The 17,827-nt window shown below is 39.4% G+C and overlaps 1 protein-coding gene across 9 annotated transcripts in view; it reads right to left on the bottom strand.

Annotated features, from left to right (window-relative positions):
* Positions 1-17,827, bottom strand: part of IQCH (IQ motif containing H) — a 104,807-nt gene that overhangs the window by 1,210 nt on the left and 85,770 nt on the right. For 6 of the 9 annotated variants that reach the window (XR_012670316.1, XR_012670311.1, XR_012670312.1 and 3 more), the window contains 5 exons: positions 12,573-12,740; positions 6,434-6,559; positions 5,208-5,269; positions 3,430-3,538; positions 1,365-1,985 (listed from right to left, as the gene is read on the bottom strand). Coding sequence is in view for 2 of the 9 variants with exons in the window: in XM_075133244.1 (XP_074989345.1) it covers positions 1,887-1,985; positions 3,430-3,538; positions 5,208-5,269; positions 6,434-6,559; positions 12,573-12,740 (564 nt within the window). In the remaining 7 variants the exon portion in view is untranslated. The other 3 variants (XM_075133244.1, XR_012670315.1, XM_075133245.1) reach the window with 3 other exon arrangements.

The raw sequence follows: 17,827 nt of genomic DNA, 5'->3' as shown, positions 1-17,827 counted from the left end.
ATATAGGTAGGTCAGTGCTGCAGAACAACCTGGATCTCTTGATAAACTGGGCCCACCTGAACAAACACACATTTCAATATAGCCAGCTGCAAGATCACGTGTCTAGGAACAAAGAACACCGGTCATGCTTCCAGGATGGGGGACTGTATTTTGAAAAGCAATAACTCTGAAAGGGATTTAGGGGTCATGGTGGATAACCAACTGAACATGAGCTCCTAGTGTAATGTGGTGGCTAGAGTGCAAACACAAGCCTTTGATATATAAGCAGAGATATAGGTAAGAAAGTGGTATCACCACTGTATACAGCATTGGCGAGACCATTACTAGACTACTGCACCTGGATCTGGTATCCACACTTTAAAAAGGATGTTGATGAATTAGAAGGAATTCAGAAAAGAGGTACAAAAAAAAAGTTAAGGATCAGAGAACCCGCCTTACCGTGGGAGATTGAAGAAGCTCAGTCTATCGAAAAAAGAACAGAAGGACTTGTGGCACCTTAGAGACTAACAAATTTATTTGAGCGTAAGCTTTTGTGGGCTACAGCCCACTTCATCGGATGCATGCAGTGGAAAATACAGTAGGACGATTTTATATACACATTGGACATGAAACAATGGTTGTTGTGAACAGTTCAATCTCTCTGGTCGCTCGATTACAGCCCTAAAAGTCGCAATATTACAACAAAAAAACTTCAAAACCAGACTCCAACGAGAGACTGCTAAATTGGAATTAATTTGGAAACTGGATACCATTAAATTAGGCTTGAATAGAGACTGGGAGTGGATGGGTCATTACACAAGGTAAAACTATTTCCCCATGTTTGTTTTTCCCCCCTACTGTTCCTCACATGTTCTGGTCAACTCCTGGAAATGGCCCATCTTGATTATCACTACAAAGTTTTTTTTCTCTCCTGCTGGTATTAGCTCACCTTAACTGATCACTCTCGTGACAGTGTATATGGTAACACCCATTGTTTCATGTTCTCTATGTATATAAAATTGTCCTACTGTATTTTCCACTGCATGCATCCGATGAAGTGGGCTGTAGCTCACAAAAGCTTATGCTCAAATAAACTGGTTAGTCTCTGACGTGCCACAAGTCCTCCTGTTCTTTTTGCGGATACAGACTAACACGGCTGCTACGCTGAAATCAGTCTATTGAGTTTATGTAAAAAAAAGGTTAAGATGTGACTTGATCAGAGTTTATAACGATCTCCATGGAGAGTTTTCTCATAGCAGGGTACTCTTTAATTTAGCAGGGCATAACAAGATCCCACTGCTGGAAGCTGAAGCTAGACAGATTCAGATTAGAAATAAGGCACAGATTTTTAACAGTGAGGGTCATTACCCATTGGAACAATTTACCTAGGAATGTGCTGGATTCTTTGCCACCTGTGGTCTTCAAATCAAGACTGGATAAATTTCTAAAAGAGATGCTCTAGCTGACGTCAGAAGTTATGGGCTTGATGCAGGAATGATTTGGTGAAATTGTATGGTCTGTGCTACGCAGGTCAGACTAGAAGATCATTATGGTGCCTTCTGACTTCTAAAACTATGAGTCTACCAATAAGGTTTGAAAAATACATGCTGTACTACAGTATTCATGATATGAAGTTGGTGGACAGGGATAAGAAAATGGACAATGTTTATTTTGTTCCTCTGTTCTTCACCAAGATTTCCTTTTGCACCACCAAGGATATTTTAGTTACTATTTTACTAATCATTTAAGCTCACTCAGTAATCATTAAAATTTCCAGTCTAAGCTAATATTAATTTAATTATTAATAGACAAGAACAACAAAACTTGTAAGTTATTTCTTTCCTGCATTCCTGAGAAAGAGAGTTTTTCCTAGAGGCTTAAAGAAAAAGTTTTAAAATTTCTGTCAACTATTCTTGGGGAGCGTCTTCTTTGGAGGATTCCTCTTTAAATTTCAGTTTGTTTTCTGCTGTAATTCCAAGAATTGCTTCAATATCTTGAACTGCTATCTGTAATAGATTGAAAGAGTACAAGTTATTTAATGGATGTTATACTGGAATAAAGTCCCCACAAATTTTTCAGCTGGTTGCAAATCCCGCCCCCCCCCCAAAGTAATTTGTGTTATTTAACAGAATGCACCAATGGAATCTTCCACTATTACTGTGGGATTGGGAGTGTATTTATTTAAAAATAAACACAAATACATATAAATCCTAGGTAAAAGAAAATATATTGCTAGACACATTTTGTTATTCTAATTAACTATGTTGTTTCATTATGCATATGTAAATCACTGTTAATTCACTATAAGTAAATTGAAATGAAATCCGCTTTTACATGTTTCTTCAATACTTAGTTTTGAGTCCCTCCCTCAGATCAGAAAAATATTTTTTCTATTTATTGTGTTACATGTTAAAATTTAATTCTATTTCCCCCGAAAAATGCCATTTGACTCATCACAAGAAAATACAGTTAGAGTTAAGATTTAGTCTGTTTTACATTCTCACCATATCAATTACAACACAAATTTGCGATACAGGGGGTCTCTTCTTGCCTTTTAAGAAACTGTTTATAGTTCAAGTTTTTAAAATCTTCTGTAGAGCTAGAGGGCCTATGGGTTAGCAAAAGAACATTTGCTGAAGTTATGCTACTCTTTAGAATCAAAAGATAGCATCATTTTATAATAAGCAGTTGTTTCCACTATAAACTAGTCGCTCTGTACTTTCTTATGGCCTGATCCAACAAAAACTTACTATTGGATGTAGGGCTGGATTCACTATTGCCCAATGGTCTCTTTTCACCAGCTATGCTGGTGCATAAGGGCTCCCCAGGGAACATTCCCAGAGTAGAGATGCCCAATGCTAGGCACAGAGCTCTGCAGCTGCCCTGAGTCCATGAATAAGGTGAGCTCAGGTGTGGAGTGGGTACCCCCAGAAGAGGGAGTGTGAAGGAAACCAAATTGAAACTGTACTAGGCTGTTTCAAAGTTTAAGGTGACATGCAAAAAGTAAACCGATTGAGTGGTGAAGAATGAGATGGATGTTTTAAATGTGATATTAATATTTTAAGTGGTGATTAGTAAAACAGGAAACTTCATTTTAATTTTTATCTTGATGGTATTCCTTTAAAAACAAAAGGGCCGATTGTGACAGAAGTCCCTCAAGCAGTATGGTGGCCTCCTTTGCCTCTTGCACGAGAAACTCAGAAGCTTTGGGGATTCGGTTTACAAATGGTTCCAAGTTAAAGCATATTTGGTTTCAAAGAAAAAGTTTCAAACTATTAAATTTAACTAACAGGTTCATTGGGAGACTTGCTATATTGACCTCTACAGTGTGAAATATGTACTGCTAACAATGAAAAAGGAATGGTTTAGCACTTGTTTACAATACAGCATGAGGTATTTTCAGTCCTGGTACAGAAATTAACCACGATCGTTAGTTAATTAACACCTCACCTTAAAATTGGTCTCGCCTTGCATATTAGGTGCTGATATTTCTTGATGGATGATGAAGAGATTGTGAGCAAAGGTCATGAGGACCCCCTGGAGATCCTCTCCGATTGTTCTGTTAATGATATCCAAACAAATGAGTTTACCAATGATTCCCTTCACATGCTTAAAAACAATCGGCTTCTCATTTGTGCCTGTCTGGTGATGGAATTTAATGAGAATTTTCAATCTCACAAGGTGGCAATCTTCAGGGAGATCTGAAAGATGAGGCTCCATTTTAACTTGTCAACAGAAAGGATTTGTGTAATAAATAATTTTTATTAATCAACTTAGCAAACAAGAGCAGTAGGTTCAGCTATTCCAAGCACAAGGCTACCACTGAGTTAGGACAGTGGCCTTAGCATATTTTTTAACATTTAAATTAGTGTAAAAGAATTGTTGCTACTTCATGCATGCACAAATACAATCCATGCGTAACACTTTCTTTTTGTGGTACACAGACACTTGAACTGCATCAGTATTACTTAGACTATTGCATTGTTCTTAGAAATATTAGTATTAGTCTTTGGGGCTTTAATCTCTTGACAGTACATCTAGAGTCTCATTATAGCATATTTCATTGAGGGGGAATATGCCTCATTTAGAGCATGTCAGTTGCAATGCACATTAAGCACAGTGCAGTAAAATGCAGGATGGCTGCGTTATTTAAAAAATGTTACAACCTGAACCAAACTGTTACATTTTTGGAACTTAGTTTCCAAATTAAAATGGTTGTCTGACATGTATTTAGCAGTCTTGTTTGAGGGAAAAGAAATATTAGACAGAAAGTGTTAGAGATTCCATAGGATGTAAGGTTTCAGAGTAGCAGCCATGTTAGTCTGTATCCGCAAAAAGAAAAGGAGGCAAACTTTGGATGAGAGTCAGCTTCATTTCATAAGACCAGATCTGGAAGCAGTGATGTGTAAGATGGTGTGAGTTATACATTAGGCAGTCATTGTGAGTCCAAGTCCTGGTCTACACTAGCGTGGGGGTTGACCTAAGATATGCAACTTCAGCTATGCAAATAGCATAGCTGAAGTCGGCATATCTTAGGTCGACTTACCTGGCCGTGTGGACGGTGGCGAGTCGACTGCTGCCGCTCCCCCATCGACTCCGCTTCTGCCTCTCGCGAGCTGGAGTTCCGGAGTCGACGGGGAGCGCATTTGGGGATTGATTTATCGTGTCTAGACGAGACATGATAAATCGATCCCCGATAGATCGATCACTACCTGCCGATCCGGCGGGTAGTGAAGACCTGCCCCAAAGATTCTAAGAGGGGTAGAAAAAAGGTGTAAGGTTCAGTAGGGTGGAAACAACACTAATTTAGGAGTTCAATTTTCAAAAGTGCCAAAGTTCCATTTTCAGAAGCACTTAGGAGACTACAGTTGCTAAGTGTCAAGTCACTTTTGAAAATTTTACCCTAGATCCTTGACACCTTCACTTCTGTTGAGTTTCTTACTAACTCTCCTTCTAGCTCCTTGGTGTATAAACTACACTAACACCCTTACACCCACTTACCAAACTCTTTAGAGCCATCCTCTTTTCTTTCAACAAGCCAGTCTCACTGGAAGTCATCACATCACAACTAAATAGTGGGTGACAATCACTGAATTGCCAGATGGTCTTCCAATAAATCAGCACTTTTATTAAAATCCATGATGGTAATACTTTGTATTTTCATCTTCTTCAGCTCAAATAACTGTCCACTTGTTTACCTGGCTATTTAACTTATACTGTGTACTTACATCATTCCCAATCTGTACCGCTTGCGATCTTCATACAGTATAAAAATTGTTCCTTGTTTTTCCTGTTACATTGAAAAAAAGTTATTTTAACTGTTGCTTAAAACAGTGTACATACTGATACTTACAATAAGAGATACTAACACCCATTGTGCAAGGATGGTATGTACAAAATCATGTAATCAAAGAAAGGATAGTTTTAAACTATATGTACTGGATTATGACTCCGTGTAACCTAAGTAATTTGTACCAGAGAATACAATATAATAATTCTGTGTAAATCCAAATATATACATTTCAGAGTCTGTTCATATTCTGTGCCTTCTACAATGGTGGGCGGTCACGGATATTTTAAAAATGGTTTATGTATACACTTTGTTAATTCATCAAGGTAAAGAAGGCCCATACGAGCATTACATTCTGTAAAGTTGAGAGACATTGAAAATGTTTTTAGTCTTCATTATATCTTCTAATTCATTATGGGCTAGATCCTTGTTCCAGGGGAGTCAGTGGCAAAACTCACAGGGTCTGATTTTCAGAGGCACTAAGCACCCATTATCATATCATTTGGAAATGTGAGAAATGTCTCCTGATATGAAAGGCAAGTAGAAGACTCTGCAGTCTTTGCTGAGTGACCATGTGGAAGACTTCTGCCCCACGATCCAGACACTCTTTCCTTTTATTATTCCCTCTCCACATACCATCTCCTCCCCTCTTTTTCCACGTTCCACTATTACTTTCTCATTGCTCTCTTCTCACTCCATTCACAATCCTCTACCTCTTCCTTCTTCACTGAAGTCTGTTTCTCTGCATCCTCCATCCGTCTCTCAATCTCCTTCTTCTCATTCTTCACAGAACCACCCCCCACTTTTAAGCCCACTCATATAGATCCTCAGGACAGTCGCCTATGAAGGAGTCAACTAAATATACTTAATCCAAAGGAAAACAACAGGAAACCTGTTGCTAAACCAGACTAATTGATATGGGGCCTGCTAAAGAACCCTTTGTAATTTAGCTTTCATACATTAGTCTCAGTAAATCTATTAAAAAAGAGTGATATGTGAAAGTACTATCAAGTCTGCCTTATGGCACAAACAAGATATAGGACAATTTTATGGTGAATTTTGTCCGATATAACAGAACTCCTGCACATGGAAGATTATAGTTTCCAGATAGAAGTTAGGCAGAGTGACTATTACACTTTTCTATACATTTTTCTCCTTCCATACCTGGACATCAAATCCAATGCCATGAGCCTTACATATTTGGAGGAGAACACTATAGTAAATTACTGAAAGGTTGGAGTGCCTCAGCTGACTGCTCATTACTGCATAGCGGCTGCTTACTGGAGATGGCTGGAAAAAAACAACATATGATTCTTCATTTCATATCATTTTATATAAAGCACCTACAATTTACTATTTAAATATAAAGGACTTTTGCTGTTAGTTACAGTGGTGTAAATCTGGAGTAACTCCATTTCTATTGGCAGTGGTATTCCCATTCATATCAATATCAGTTGAACATATAACTCAGAAGCAATGTAGGTTTCTGTGGGCCAGATTCTACTCTCAGATATATTGGTGTAAATCTGAAGTAACTCCCCTGAGATGCTCTATTGTGACTCACCTGTAGATGTTTTAATTACTTCACTGATGACTGAAGCACTATGGAACCATTCTATCAGATTTTGACTAAGGTGGAGCCCCTCCAGATTTGCACTGCTATAGCTGAGAGCAGAATCTTCACACTGTGCGCAAATCTATATTGTTTTCAAGTTATATGCTCAACTGCTATTGATATGAATGGAAATTCCAGTGCAACAGTCAATCGAGTTTCTTGAGCTATGAACAGAGGGTAACCTATAGATTCCCCAGAGCCAGATTTACAGCTGGCCTCACTCCAGGTCTGCACATGCAGCCACTGCATGTGCATGCACAAATAGCTCTCTCTTTGTGTAAATCTTGTAACTTGATGCCTCACCCCCACTCTGCATTTGTTAAGAGTTTGTGTTTGAAAATGCAAAGGCCATTTTAAAAAGTGTGGCCTTGAGTATTTATACTGTAGCACATAAAATGCAGTATAGTTTTTGTTATTATAGAGTATTACAAATCTAAAAAGTTTAAGCCAATGTGACAGAGCAAAGCCAGCTAGTGATTATTCTTCCCTGTCAAGAAGTTGAGGTCTGAAGGACCATTCTGAATTTTCAGGAATCTGGACATCATAAAACACAGCAAAAGGAAGAAAACAAATGCCAAAATTCTGAGCACCATATGTGTGAAAGATGTTTTGCTATTACAAAGAAAATGCCAGTTCCCGTTCATTATTTCATTTTTATTTACTTAATCTTCAGAGCAAACAATTAAGGGTCTTGCAATCAATATATTTTTACTTTTAGAACAACAGCATCCCAAAGTAGGATATGACCAACCTCTCTTCAATCTGATAGCATGGTTCTTCAGTGTCTTCAGCAAAAATCATCAAAGAAGTAATAAAACAGTCAACATGTGGTTCAGACAGGACAGCTCAACACCATCCCATCTGTCAATATCATATCTGCCATATCATGGTTTCTCACATAAAAAAGCAGAAGCCAAAAGCTATCAGTGTGTAGGAAACCATTGTGATTACTGAGCATGTTATTGCATGGTAATTACCATGAAGTCACATCATAATTCCAGTCTTATTTTTGTCTTAAGTTACAATAGTATGAAAATTACAACAGCCAAGGGGGAAATTCTGCCCTGAGATGGCACATGCACCTCCTCATTAAAATAGATGTGGATGAGCTCCGTGGGTTCAGTTTGCAGTGGATGGCAATGAATCACTTGTTTGCTTGGAGTTTGGGGTTTTAGAAACTGAATTTCTAGAAATGCTGCAAGTCAAAACTTGTTTACCTACACATATGACCAAAAGCTCTTCATGGTTTAAGCTGCTTTAAAGACTGATAGCCATTCACACTAAGGTCATTCTACATCACTGTGGCCAGAGCAGTAAAAAGGGGCTTTAGTGTAACTGAAAATCACGTCTTCAGGGTCCGATCCTGCAAGACACTCAACTCACTGGGATAAATTCTCACCTGGTGCAAATCAACATAGCTCTACTAAAGTCAATAGAGCGGAATCAATTTACACCCCTGAAGTCAATGGAAGTTGGGGTACCTATTCTGTAAAGCAATTTGAGCTTTTAAGTCACAAGCACTGTGCAAACAACATTACTCAGGCCCACTGAATGTTTGTAGTAAAACCCCACATTCAACTTGATTGTGACTCTACATGAACCTTTTGCACAGCATTTCACTGAAGTGAGTGGCGCTTGAGTACAGCCACATCCAAAAAGCAAAATTTGCTCTACTGATATATTATTCAAGTTGGATAAGAAGTGCTTTAATTCTGCCATCACTTGTATGCTGTGCTCGCTCAGAAATCCAGACACTCTACATGACTGCGCTGGTCAAGTAGCTCTAGAGCAAAAAGAGAGTATTCTGAATTTGGGAAAATATATTAGTCTTGGCCTTCTTCTCTATTATGCCTGAAGGGAGTAGGGTTCCCATTCAGAAAATGAAAATAGGAATTGTGGTTAAAAAGGGGAAGTGGGATCAAAGAACAACGTTTGGGGAAAAAATACACACATGGCATCGTAACTGTAAGTCCTTCAGTATTGGTCAACTGTCAAGGCAGATATAGTTTTAGGGCTAACAAACTTGATAGCATCACTTTAAATACATAGAAAGTGGAAAACTTTAATGGCAATGAGAATACAACTGCTGGATAAATCAAATCAGTTAGGGATAATAGAAGCATTGTGACCAACAGTAAGGGGTGTATTCTTCCACCCTTATTCAACTAGCACCTTACTCTCATAAATAATCCCACAGATTTAGTTGACATATTTCATGAGAGTGAGGTGATATTCATTGAGTATAAGGTTGGTAGAATCTAAATGATTTAGCAAATATGGAACATAATATTCTAAAAAATCTTTTATAATCCACCCAAGCTCTGTGTTGAAAATGGACCTGAGTTCTGCTTACACATTATCATTCACCTCCTTACAAATGCTGCCCAATCAATATAATTTTGCCATGAAATAAAATTCAGTGAGAATACATTTCTCAGGCTTAAACCCCAAATTGATTTGTTTTTCATTGTAGGTTTCAGCCAGTACAAGGGATCTGACCCAAATCTCTCTGAAGTCATTGACAGTCTTTCCAGTGAATGTAATGGGAAATGGACCAGACGCTTAACTTACTTTCCAAGGCTACAGTGTCAGAGCCTGGATTACCAGTCCTGTGCTCAGATTACATTGTCATCCCCAAAGGGCTGTGAAGGTTTGTCTTCACGAGGATTTAAAGGGGTGTTGTTAGAACACATGTTGTAAGTAGCACATTCTATAAGTGTAGATGAGGCAGCATTTACATTAGCACCTGCTGGAGGGCTTAGCTGAAGCCTGGAGGCAGTCTTAACAACACACCTTTCAACCCTAATGAAGACAAACCTGTAGCTCTATAAGGAGGGGTGAGGGATAGAGTGACAGTTTATGTTAATCCTGACAGAATTTTACCATCCCTTCCATGCCCGCATGTAACTCTCACTGACAAGTTTTGTGCCTTACTGAGAGAAGAACCAGTCCCTTATCCTTTTCAGAGTAGGCCTGATCTAGTAGTCCTTATAAAGCCAGAGCTCCCACTTGAAATCAATAGACTTTTCCTGCCAGAGAACAGCAAAACTAGGGCCAGTAATTCAAGTGAGTTTTTTAAATCATAGACACGTTGCAGCTTTGTTCTTGTTAGAGGCCTGATACTAGAATCAGGGTGCACTCTGCTGTGCAATTCAGCCTTGCAGTTAGGGGGAGCTTTGAACGTGCTGCTATGTCAGGATCGGTCCCTACATGAAAAACAATGTGGAACAAATGTATGGTTAATATTAATTCTAAGTCACCTTTCATTAAAACAGCTGAATCATCACAAAAATACTTAATGCTAAACATAGAAAACCTTAAATATAATTTTTCACGAATAATATTTTTCTAAGCACAGTTTAAAGTGACTACGGCCCAGATCCTCAAAAGTATTTAGGTGCCTAACTCCCACTGAAATCAACAGAAGTTAGATGCCTAAACAGAAGTTAGGTGCCTAACTCTCACTGAAATCAATAGAAGTTAGGTGCTTTCTTTTCATTTCTAATGTGACATCACATTTTTTTTAACCTTCCTGAAACGCACGGCTTCCTGAAATGCCTGGGCTTATTAGAAGGGATAGTGCTTACACTACCATGAGTAGCCCTCAGAATCAATAGAGATAATTCTATGGTTGAGATTCAGCAAAGCATTTGAACACATACGTGAGTCCTGTCCTGACTGCAGATACTTTCCTGAGCTGGGGCTTGAGTCTGGTGTTGTTTGCAGGATTGGGTTCTTAGTTCTTTGAATGGGGATACTGCATCTTGAAGCATGTAATTTACAGTATTTTTCCCCAAATAATATTGTTTTGACATTGATGCATTTAAGTTGACATAGTTGAAATCCTTATATAATACATCTCTGCCTGAAAATTAATCATGTTTATAATATTCTGAGAATTAATAACACCCATTGCTCAAGTCATTAACTTAAAAAAGGAGCTTCCAAAATCTGTTCTCTGCAGTAGGGGACCACAAATAAATGAATGCTTGATAAAATAATCCAAGTAGCAGTTTAACAAGCGTAAACTTGAATGTGGCTGCAATAACACAGAACTATTGTTTAAGGGTTGGCATCAGGTTGATGAGGTGCTTATTTCAGCTACAAAGCATGCATACACATGCATAATGAACTGCAGTATGAATTATTAATGTGTTGCTTATTTAGCCTCATCTGTCTAGAAGATAATGTATCCTAACTATAATGAGTGATTGGTTTTCTACATAATTACAGTAGCAGCAGTATCTAGGAAATTTGTTCTTTTAAAGAAGGATTTCTAAAAATACAATCGTCACACAAACTCAGTGGCTGCTCCATTTTATCAATAACAGCCCTAGCAGCATTGGGAATATATAATACATAAAGGGGACAGATTCATTATTAACATCATAATTTTACACAAAGTGTTTTACTTAATCATTCATTACAGATCATGTGCTGTAAAAACATTTGTCTCTCTTTTGTTTTGTTTTTTTAGAAAGATCTTCAAAGATAGTACTTTTTTTCTAGTTAACTTTTAAGGAGGTAAGAGCCAAAGATATAAAGAGGAGGAAAAAATTAAGGATAGAGTGACAGTTTATGTTAATCGTGACAGAATTTTAATTCAAAAAGTTGCTACATGATTACTTTTCATTTCGAGAAGATGTACGACTGGGACTAATTCACTCCTCTCTAACTTAAAGTGGTTGCTTGACAAGAACAATAGATCAGGATCTCATTAACCTCTAAATTACAACTCTCTGACACTTTTTGGAATGGCACAACATCTCTCCTTTGTCGACAGAAAAAGCAGTTTGTGTGGTTTCTAATAAAACACCTAAACACTGCAGTTGTTCTCCTGGAACCTCCTCTTAACTCACCCTGATTTTCCCAGAGGGTTTCACCTTGTCTGTCCTTCTGCTGGGGATAGCCACCATCATAAGGATAATCTCAAGGCTGATAAGCCAAACAGTTTATCAAATTTAATAAATTCAATAACCATAGTTTACACTTTCTAGCACCGTCCGTATGAGGATCTCAAAGCATTTTACTAATCGTAACTTATTTAGCCTCACAACATCCATGTTTTGGGTAGGGCAATATTATTAGCACTATCTTGCAGATGTGGAAGCTTAATTTACAGAGCTGTTAAGTGTCATCCCGAAGTTTACACAGGATGTAGACCACAGGTATCCTGACTTCTAACCCTGGACATCAGCCTCAGGACCATGATTGTCCTTCCTCCTTTTAGCCCTTGTGACACCATGGTGCTCTCCCTACGGTGCCCTTTTCACCACCTGTTTGGTTATCTTGTCTCACAAAGTTTAAGAATTAAATGTCACAAGATTCCTTAAAACGTGGAGAACTATGTCAGAGTATTCATCATTTAATTAGTGCCATAAATAGAACCAATACTGATAGGTGCAAAATGTGGCTAATCAGAGTCACCATAAATGGCCAAGCGCTTTCTTTTCATTTCTAATGTGATGTCACATTTTTTTAACCTTCCTGAAACGCAAGAGAAGTTGCTGCTCAGTCATTAACCCTTTGGTACTCGGGGGGCTCTAAAGCAGCTGCTGGTTATGCTAAAGGAAACCCCCAACCTTGGAATCCACAAATTAACTGGTATTTCTGAAGGCGAATGTGCTGAACAGCCTTTTATACCTGAAGTCACTTAACAATGTTAGTTGGAAATGAAACATTACTTACAGTTTCTGCCTCCTCACTCTGAACACTTTGACTTTTCGTCTTCTTCCACGTAAGTGGCACTTCAAAGTGGCTAGAGCACCCATCTAGATTGCCATTTGTCACATACAACATGAGCTGAGTGAAGGCCAGCTGGTCACTATAGCAAAGGTCAAGGTCTGTTACCCACACCTACCAAAACACAAGAAGGCCAAAAAAAAAAAAAAAAGTGAAACTCACCAAGTTTATTTAATGAAGCTGGGACTCCACTGGTTTATGAATGCTGGTACATCATTTACTTGACTGAGCTAAAGAAACCATTTCCAAACTGGAACAACCAAAACTCTTACATAATTTTAGAAAGATATCTACCAGAGAATATTGAAAGGCTCAAAAACAGACTAATAAGAAAATAGCAAAACTCACTGCAAAGGTTTTAGCAGGAATTAAGGACCTGCATGTAGATGAGCTCATACGATGGAGCAGCTCATAAATGGAGCTAAAATGTACACTGGGGTTTTCTCCCCTAAAGATTTTTTACTGTTAAAAACACTCTAGTTACAAAAAAACAACTTTTTTTGAGATAGAAATGAGGAGGTCCTTAAGGGCAGAGTCATGTTGTGAGTGAAAGGGACGGTTTCACATAGAAAGCAATGCTATTTGAATATAACATATGCTTTAGTCACTGATGATTTCAGTGATGGTGTTGAGCAATGCATATTCCTACTGAAGTATATGGCATCATACACAGCAGTTGCTTTGTCTTGTGTGTAGCAAGTAATGTGACTTGGGGCCTGCTTCTGCTTCCACTTACACTGACCTCTTTGCAGGTTTAACTTCCATGGACTCACTCTAGATTTACATCTGTGTAACTGAGAGCAGAGAGTCAGGCCCTAAAATTTTAGAGCTGAGAGTGACACGTGCACCCATAAAGGCTTGCATCTGCACAAACTGGGTTATTGCACATTGAACTACCCCCCACTGGCACACAAATGCTAATGGGGGTGTTGTGAGGACACAATGTGATCTCAATTCTGAAATGTTGGCTCTTTATGTCTAAGCCTATATATTATTAGAGATAAAAGTCCAAGTTACAAGGAATGTTAAATAACTCGTCTGGTTACTAGCCTCTATCTACCATCCAATATCTACCATAGGAATTGATATGACCCTAAACAATTCTGTATTCACACACAATTGTAATAATCTTTGTACAAAATATGCCTTGTGAGGTATCATTTGAAAACTATTCATTCACTGGTCAGTAATATCATGGTGAAAAGTGTGTAGCAATATTATATGTAAAGTTATAAATTTCCCCTGCATGATGTTATTACCCATTTTTAAAACCAGACAGCTTGCCTTGGTAAAGGTGTTAAATAGGTCTATCCTAAACAAAGGAATGTGGGTTTATACCACTTTAAATATAAGCAGTAAACCAGGCCATCAAGCTAGCAAGGGGAAGAGACTGTGGGAAACAGAACAATTTGCATTTTAGCAAACACCAGCGGGAGGAAAAAAGAGCATGGAGCTTCCTTAACCACCAGACTCCATGTTGCCTTCCTCACCATTTGAATAAAGTCTTTATTTTGAGGGATAATTTCAAAGGTTCACTGGACTATAAAAGAAAGGGGCAAAAAAAACCCAAGTTCTCTCTTTCACCTAAGACTACAAAAGAAATAACAACCTGGGCTTCTGGAGGAGATCCTGACCAAAATGGGGGGATCAGTCACCTTGTTAGAAGACTGGGGGTGAGAAAAAGACAACCTGAACAAGGCTGTACCTTGCTAGATTAAGTTTTAGACTTTTAGATGAGTATTTTCACTTTTATTTGTTTGTAAGCATTTCTAACTTTCTCTCTTATACTTGAATTCACTTAAAATCCTATCTTCTTTTGTTATTTTATTTTTAATCTAAACCCACAGTGCTGTGTTTGATTAAAGTGAATGTTAACGCCAGTTAATATTGCAAGCTGTTGGGTTTTGTCTCTTTAAAGGAGCAAATGGATCATATTCCTCTGAATATTGCAGGAGAGGGCTGGACATTGCAGAGCACATGGGTGTGGGAAAGTATGGGATTGGGGGTGCATTGGGGTCACCTGCTAATATTAACCAAGTCTGCTAAAGACAAGTGTGTGTCTATGATAACTGCTGGCAGGCTGTGGTTCAAAGTGGTTGAATCAGAGCAGTACAGTTTACAGAACATAGAGTGCATGCTGGCTGCTGGATGTGCGTGTGGCTCCAGGCTGGGAGCCACAAGTAGCAGAAGCATTTTGGGGCACTCAGGGTAATAATACAAGCAGTGTCCTCTTGCTGGTCTGAATTGCACCTTGAAGTGGGACACCGCCATCATCCATATTATTGGAGCACCCTCACGATCTTTAATCGATTTATCATCACAACACCTCTGCAAAGTAGGGCAGTACTGTTAGCCCCTATTTTGCAGATGAGGAACTGAGCCCCAGAGATACATGCCCAAGGTCATAGAGGAAGTCTGTGGCACAGCGGGGACTTGAACCGAGGTTTTCTGAGTCCTAGGCTTGTGCCCGAAGCATTCTTCCTCCCTGCACACCATTAACTGTATGAACAAGTATCTTGTGGAACATCTATGAAGTGCTGCATAGCTGATAATAATAGCAATATGCTTGCACTGGAGGAAACTGAAATGTAACCATATTTTCAGGAAGACTTGGGGCGCTTGTGCCTTTAAGAGCCATCACGCATTGGGATGCAATAGAGGTGCACTGTCCCAGCCGCAGCTCTTGGAAGCTTCGTGCCTGACCCTTGTATAATGCCTCCTGGAGCTCTGGGGAGTGCACAGGCAGGGAGGGAGGGCGCTGTGCCACCCCTGAAGGGGGTGTAGCATCTAGCCCCTTTGCTCTAGTGGCTAGTATGGAACGTGGGACGGGGGAAGGAAAGCTCCTCCCACCCACTTTTAGGAGACTTTTGCTAGCAGTGGCAGTAGCTTCATCTTATGCTAAGTGGAGCACAAAGACCATGCTGTGGCTAGGAAAGCTCTTTGAATCCTCCTCTCCTCCAGACTGTTGTACTCACAGCAGCCTGTACATAGTTTGCTCTTACATTATTCACATTTAGGGCTTATATGCACTAACACTTACTTCAGTATAACTGAAGACGCTCAGGAGTGTGAAAAAGCTCCCCCCCCCAGTGACGTAAGTGACACCAACCTAAGCGCTGGTGTGGACAGCGCTATGTCGGCGGGACAAGCTCTCTACACTAGCAGGGCCGTTGTAGCGATTCTAGCCTAGACTAGCCCCCAAAATCCATGTGCCTAACCTTGCAATCAGATACGTTAACATACATAAAACATCTGCCCTCGAGTGGACTCCTTTAAAACAAATCTAGCAGTGACTGACTTGAATAAGTCTTTGAGTGGTAAATGGCATCATTATAAGGATATTAAGAGGTCAGGCAGCCAAGGCCTCTCGCTAAACTGGAGCTAATTTCTGAATCGTATTCACACAGTAATGCCCTTTTCATAACAGCAAATAAATCACGTCTGTAACAGTTGTTAATAACTAACTGCCAAGTATCTGTTGCTGTATTAAATATGCTATTTGTCAACTTAAATATTTCCTGCTGCATGGTATAAAATGCAAATCAGATGCTGATGACTGGCTTTGCTTAACAATAGAGGGAACTTTCACCAGTTACAATGCTTAATTTTCCCTAAGAATGTAGTCTTACATAGTCACTTTCTATGCCGGTGAGAAGGAGCTTTCAAAATACAACAGATTTAGACTATTTCAGCACGTGATAACCCTTCAAATGAGCTACATTTTTACAGCACATGTAGTTCATGATGAATTCATATTAAATGCATTTCCATAAGTATTAGTAATAAATCAATAATAGCGAGTGTATCTTTAATTCTGTGAAAATTAGGTTTAGAATCTAAAATAAGTATTCCACAAAGAGACAGAGAGAACTCGATGGCTTGAGTGAGAAGATCAAGGATTATGGAAAATGTTTAGTTCACAGGTTCAAATCTGTCCCAAAATGGCAGTGACCAGCCGTCATTAGTATCCAATGCCTGCTCGGGGACCTATGTGAAATGAGTTGACCATCTCCATCCAGTTTCTGGTGCCACAGCAGTAAAGCCACAATCAATGTCAGCACTAAGTGAAAGCTTTGCTGGAAGCCTCAACATAGGGGAAGGAGGGAAAGATCTCAAAAGCTGTGAGACAATTAATCCCTCACCCTAGAGGTGGTCTCTCCAAGATAAGGTTCAGACACGAAAGCAGGGAGCGTAAAGAAAATTTGCACTGCATTGCCCGTGTTGTACCCGATCAGTGGATAATTACATGGCTTTGGACAGTCAAAGTCCCGTTCTGACAATGTGTAAAGAACCTGGCCTTCCACTTAACAACAGAGAAACCCTCAAAGAAATGCAGCATTAGCAGGTGACAAATTTATTAAAACATCATAGAAATTCAAATAGACAACATAAAAAATGTAGTGTTACATATTTTATGTAACAAGTAATACAATCATACAAGCTTTGTCAGCAGCTACTTTCCTGTAAGTTTAATTGTAAAGTGTGGCTAGGCCACTTTTATTTATGTTTAGATCTACAGAATAGACCCATCAAATTCAGCCTGGGCACACGTCCTATGATTTTAATAAGACGCTGTAACGCTGTATGTAACAGACCCTCCAAAAGGTAAGCTAGGCACATTCCCATCCACCACTCTGAGACCCAGGGGCATTACAGAGTCCTCAGTGAATGAGAAGTAGGCCCAGCTCAGCTCCCTGCTCAGGGAAGGGCTATAAGATTGCATGCTAGCGACAGAAGGCCTTTGGGCAGGACAGCCTCCATACCCAGAGGTCAGAGGACTGGGCTGAACGTTGGAGGTATTACAGTCCATCAACATTCCTTACATTCCATGCTCACTGCTTCATCATCCCTTGTGAAAAAGTTCTATAAAAATGAATGAATTAAATCAAGAGTTGGATTCTAAAAACCTACAACATGCAGCAGAGAATGACATCCATCACCTCTAACCCACAGTTGCCAACTTTCACGCGGTAAATAAGCACCCTGACTTTCACAATAAGCCAAATATCAAGCTAATCCCATTTCAAAACAAGGTGAAAACAAGCCAATCCCGAAGAACTCCAACACTCTATGTGACTAGATCCCCCCAGCGTGCAGTCTGGTACTGTGGTGGGCCCGCTGTGCGCCTCTGATTTTCTCCCGCCCCTTGCCCCTGCTTGCCCCTTGTTCCTGCTTGGCAGGAGCCAATCAAAAAGAAGAAG

Source organism: Caretta caretta, chromosome 10 (assembly GCF_965140235.1).
Source record: "Caretta caretta isolate rCarCar2 chromosome 10, rCarCar1.hap1, whole genome shotgun sequence".
Taxonomy (NCBI): Eukaryota; Metazoa; Chordata; order Testudines; family Cheloniidae; genus Caretta; species Caretta caretta.
This window is presented reverse-complemented; position numbering and strand designations above follow the sequence as displayed.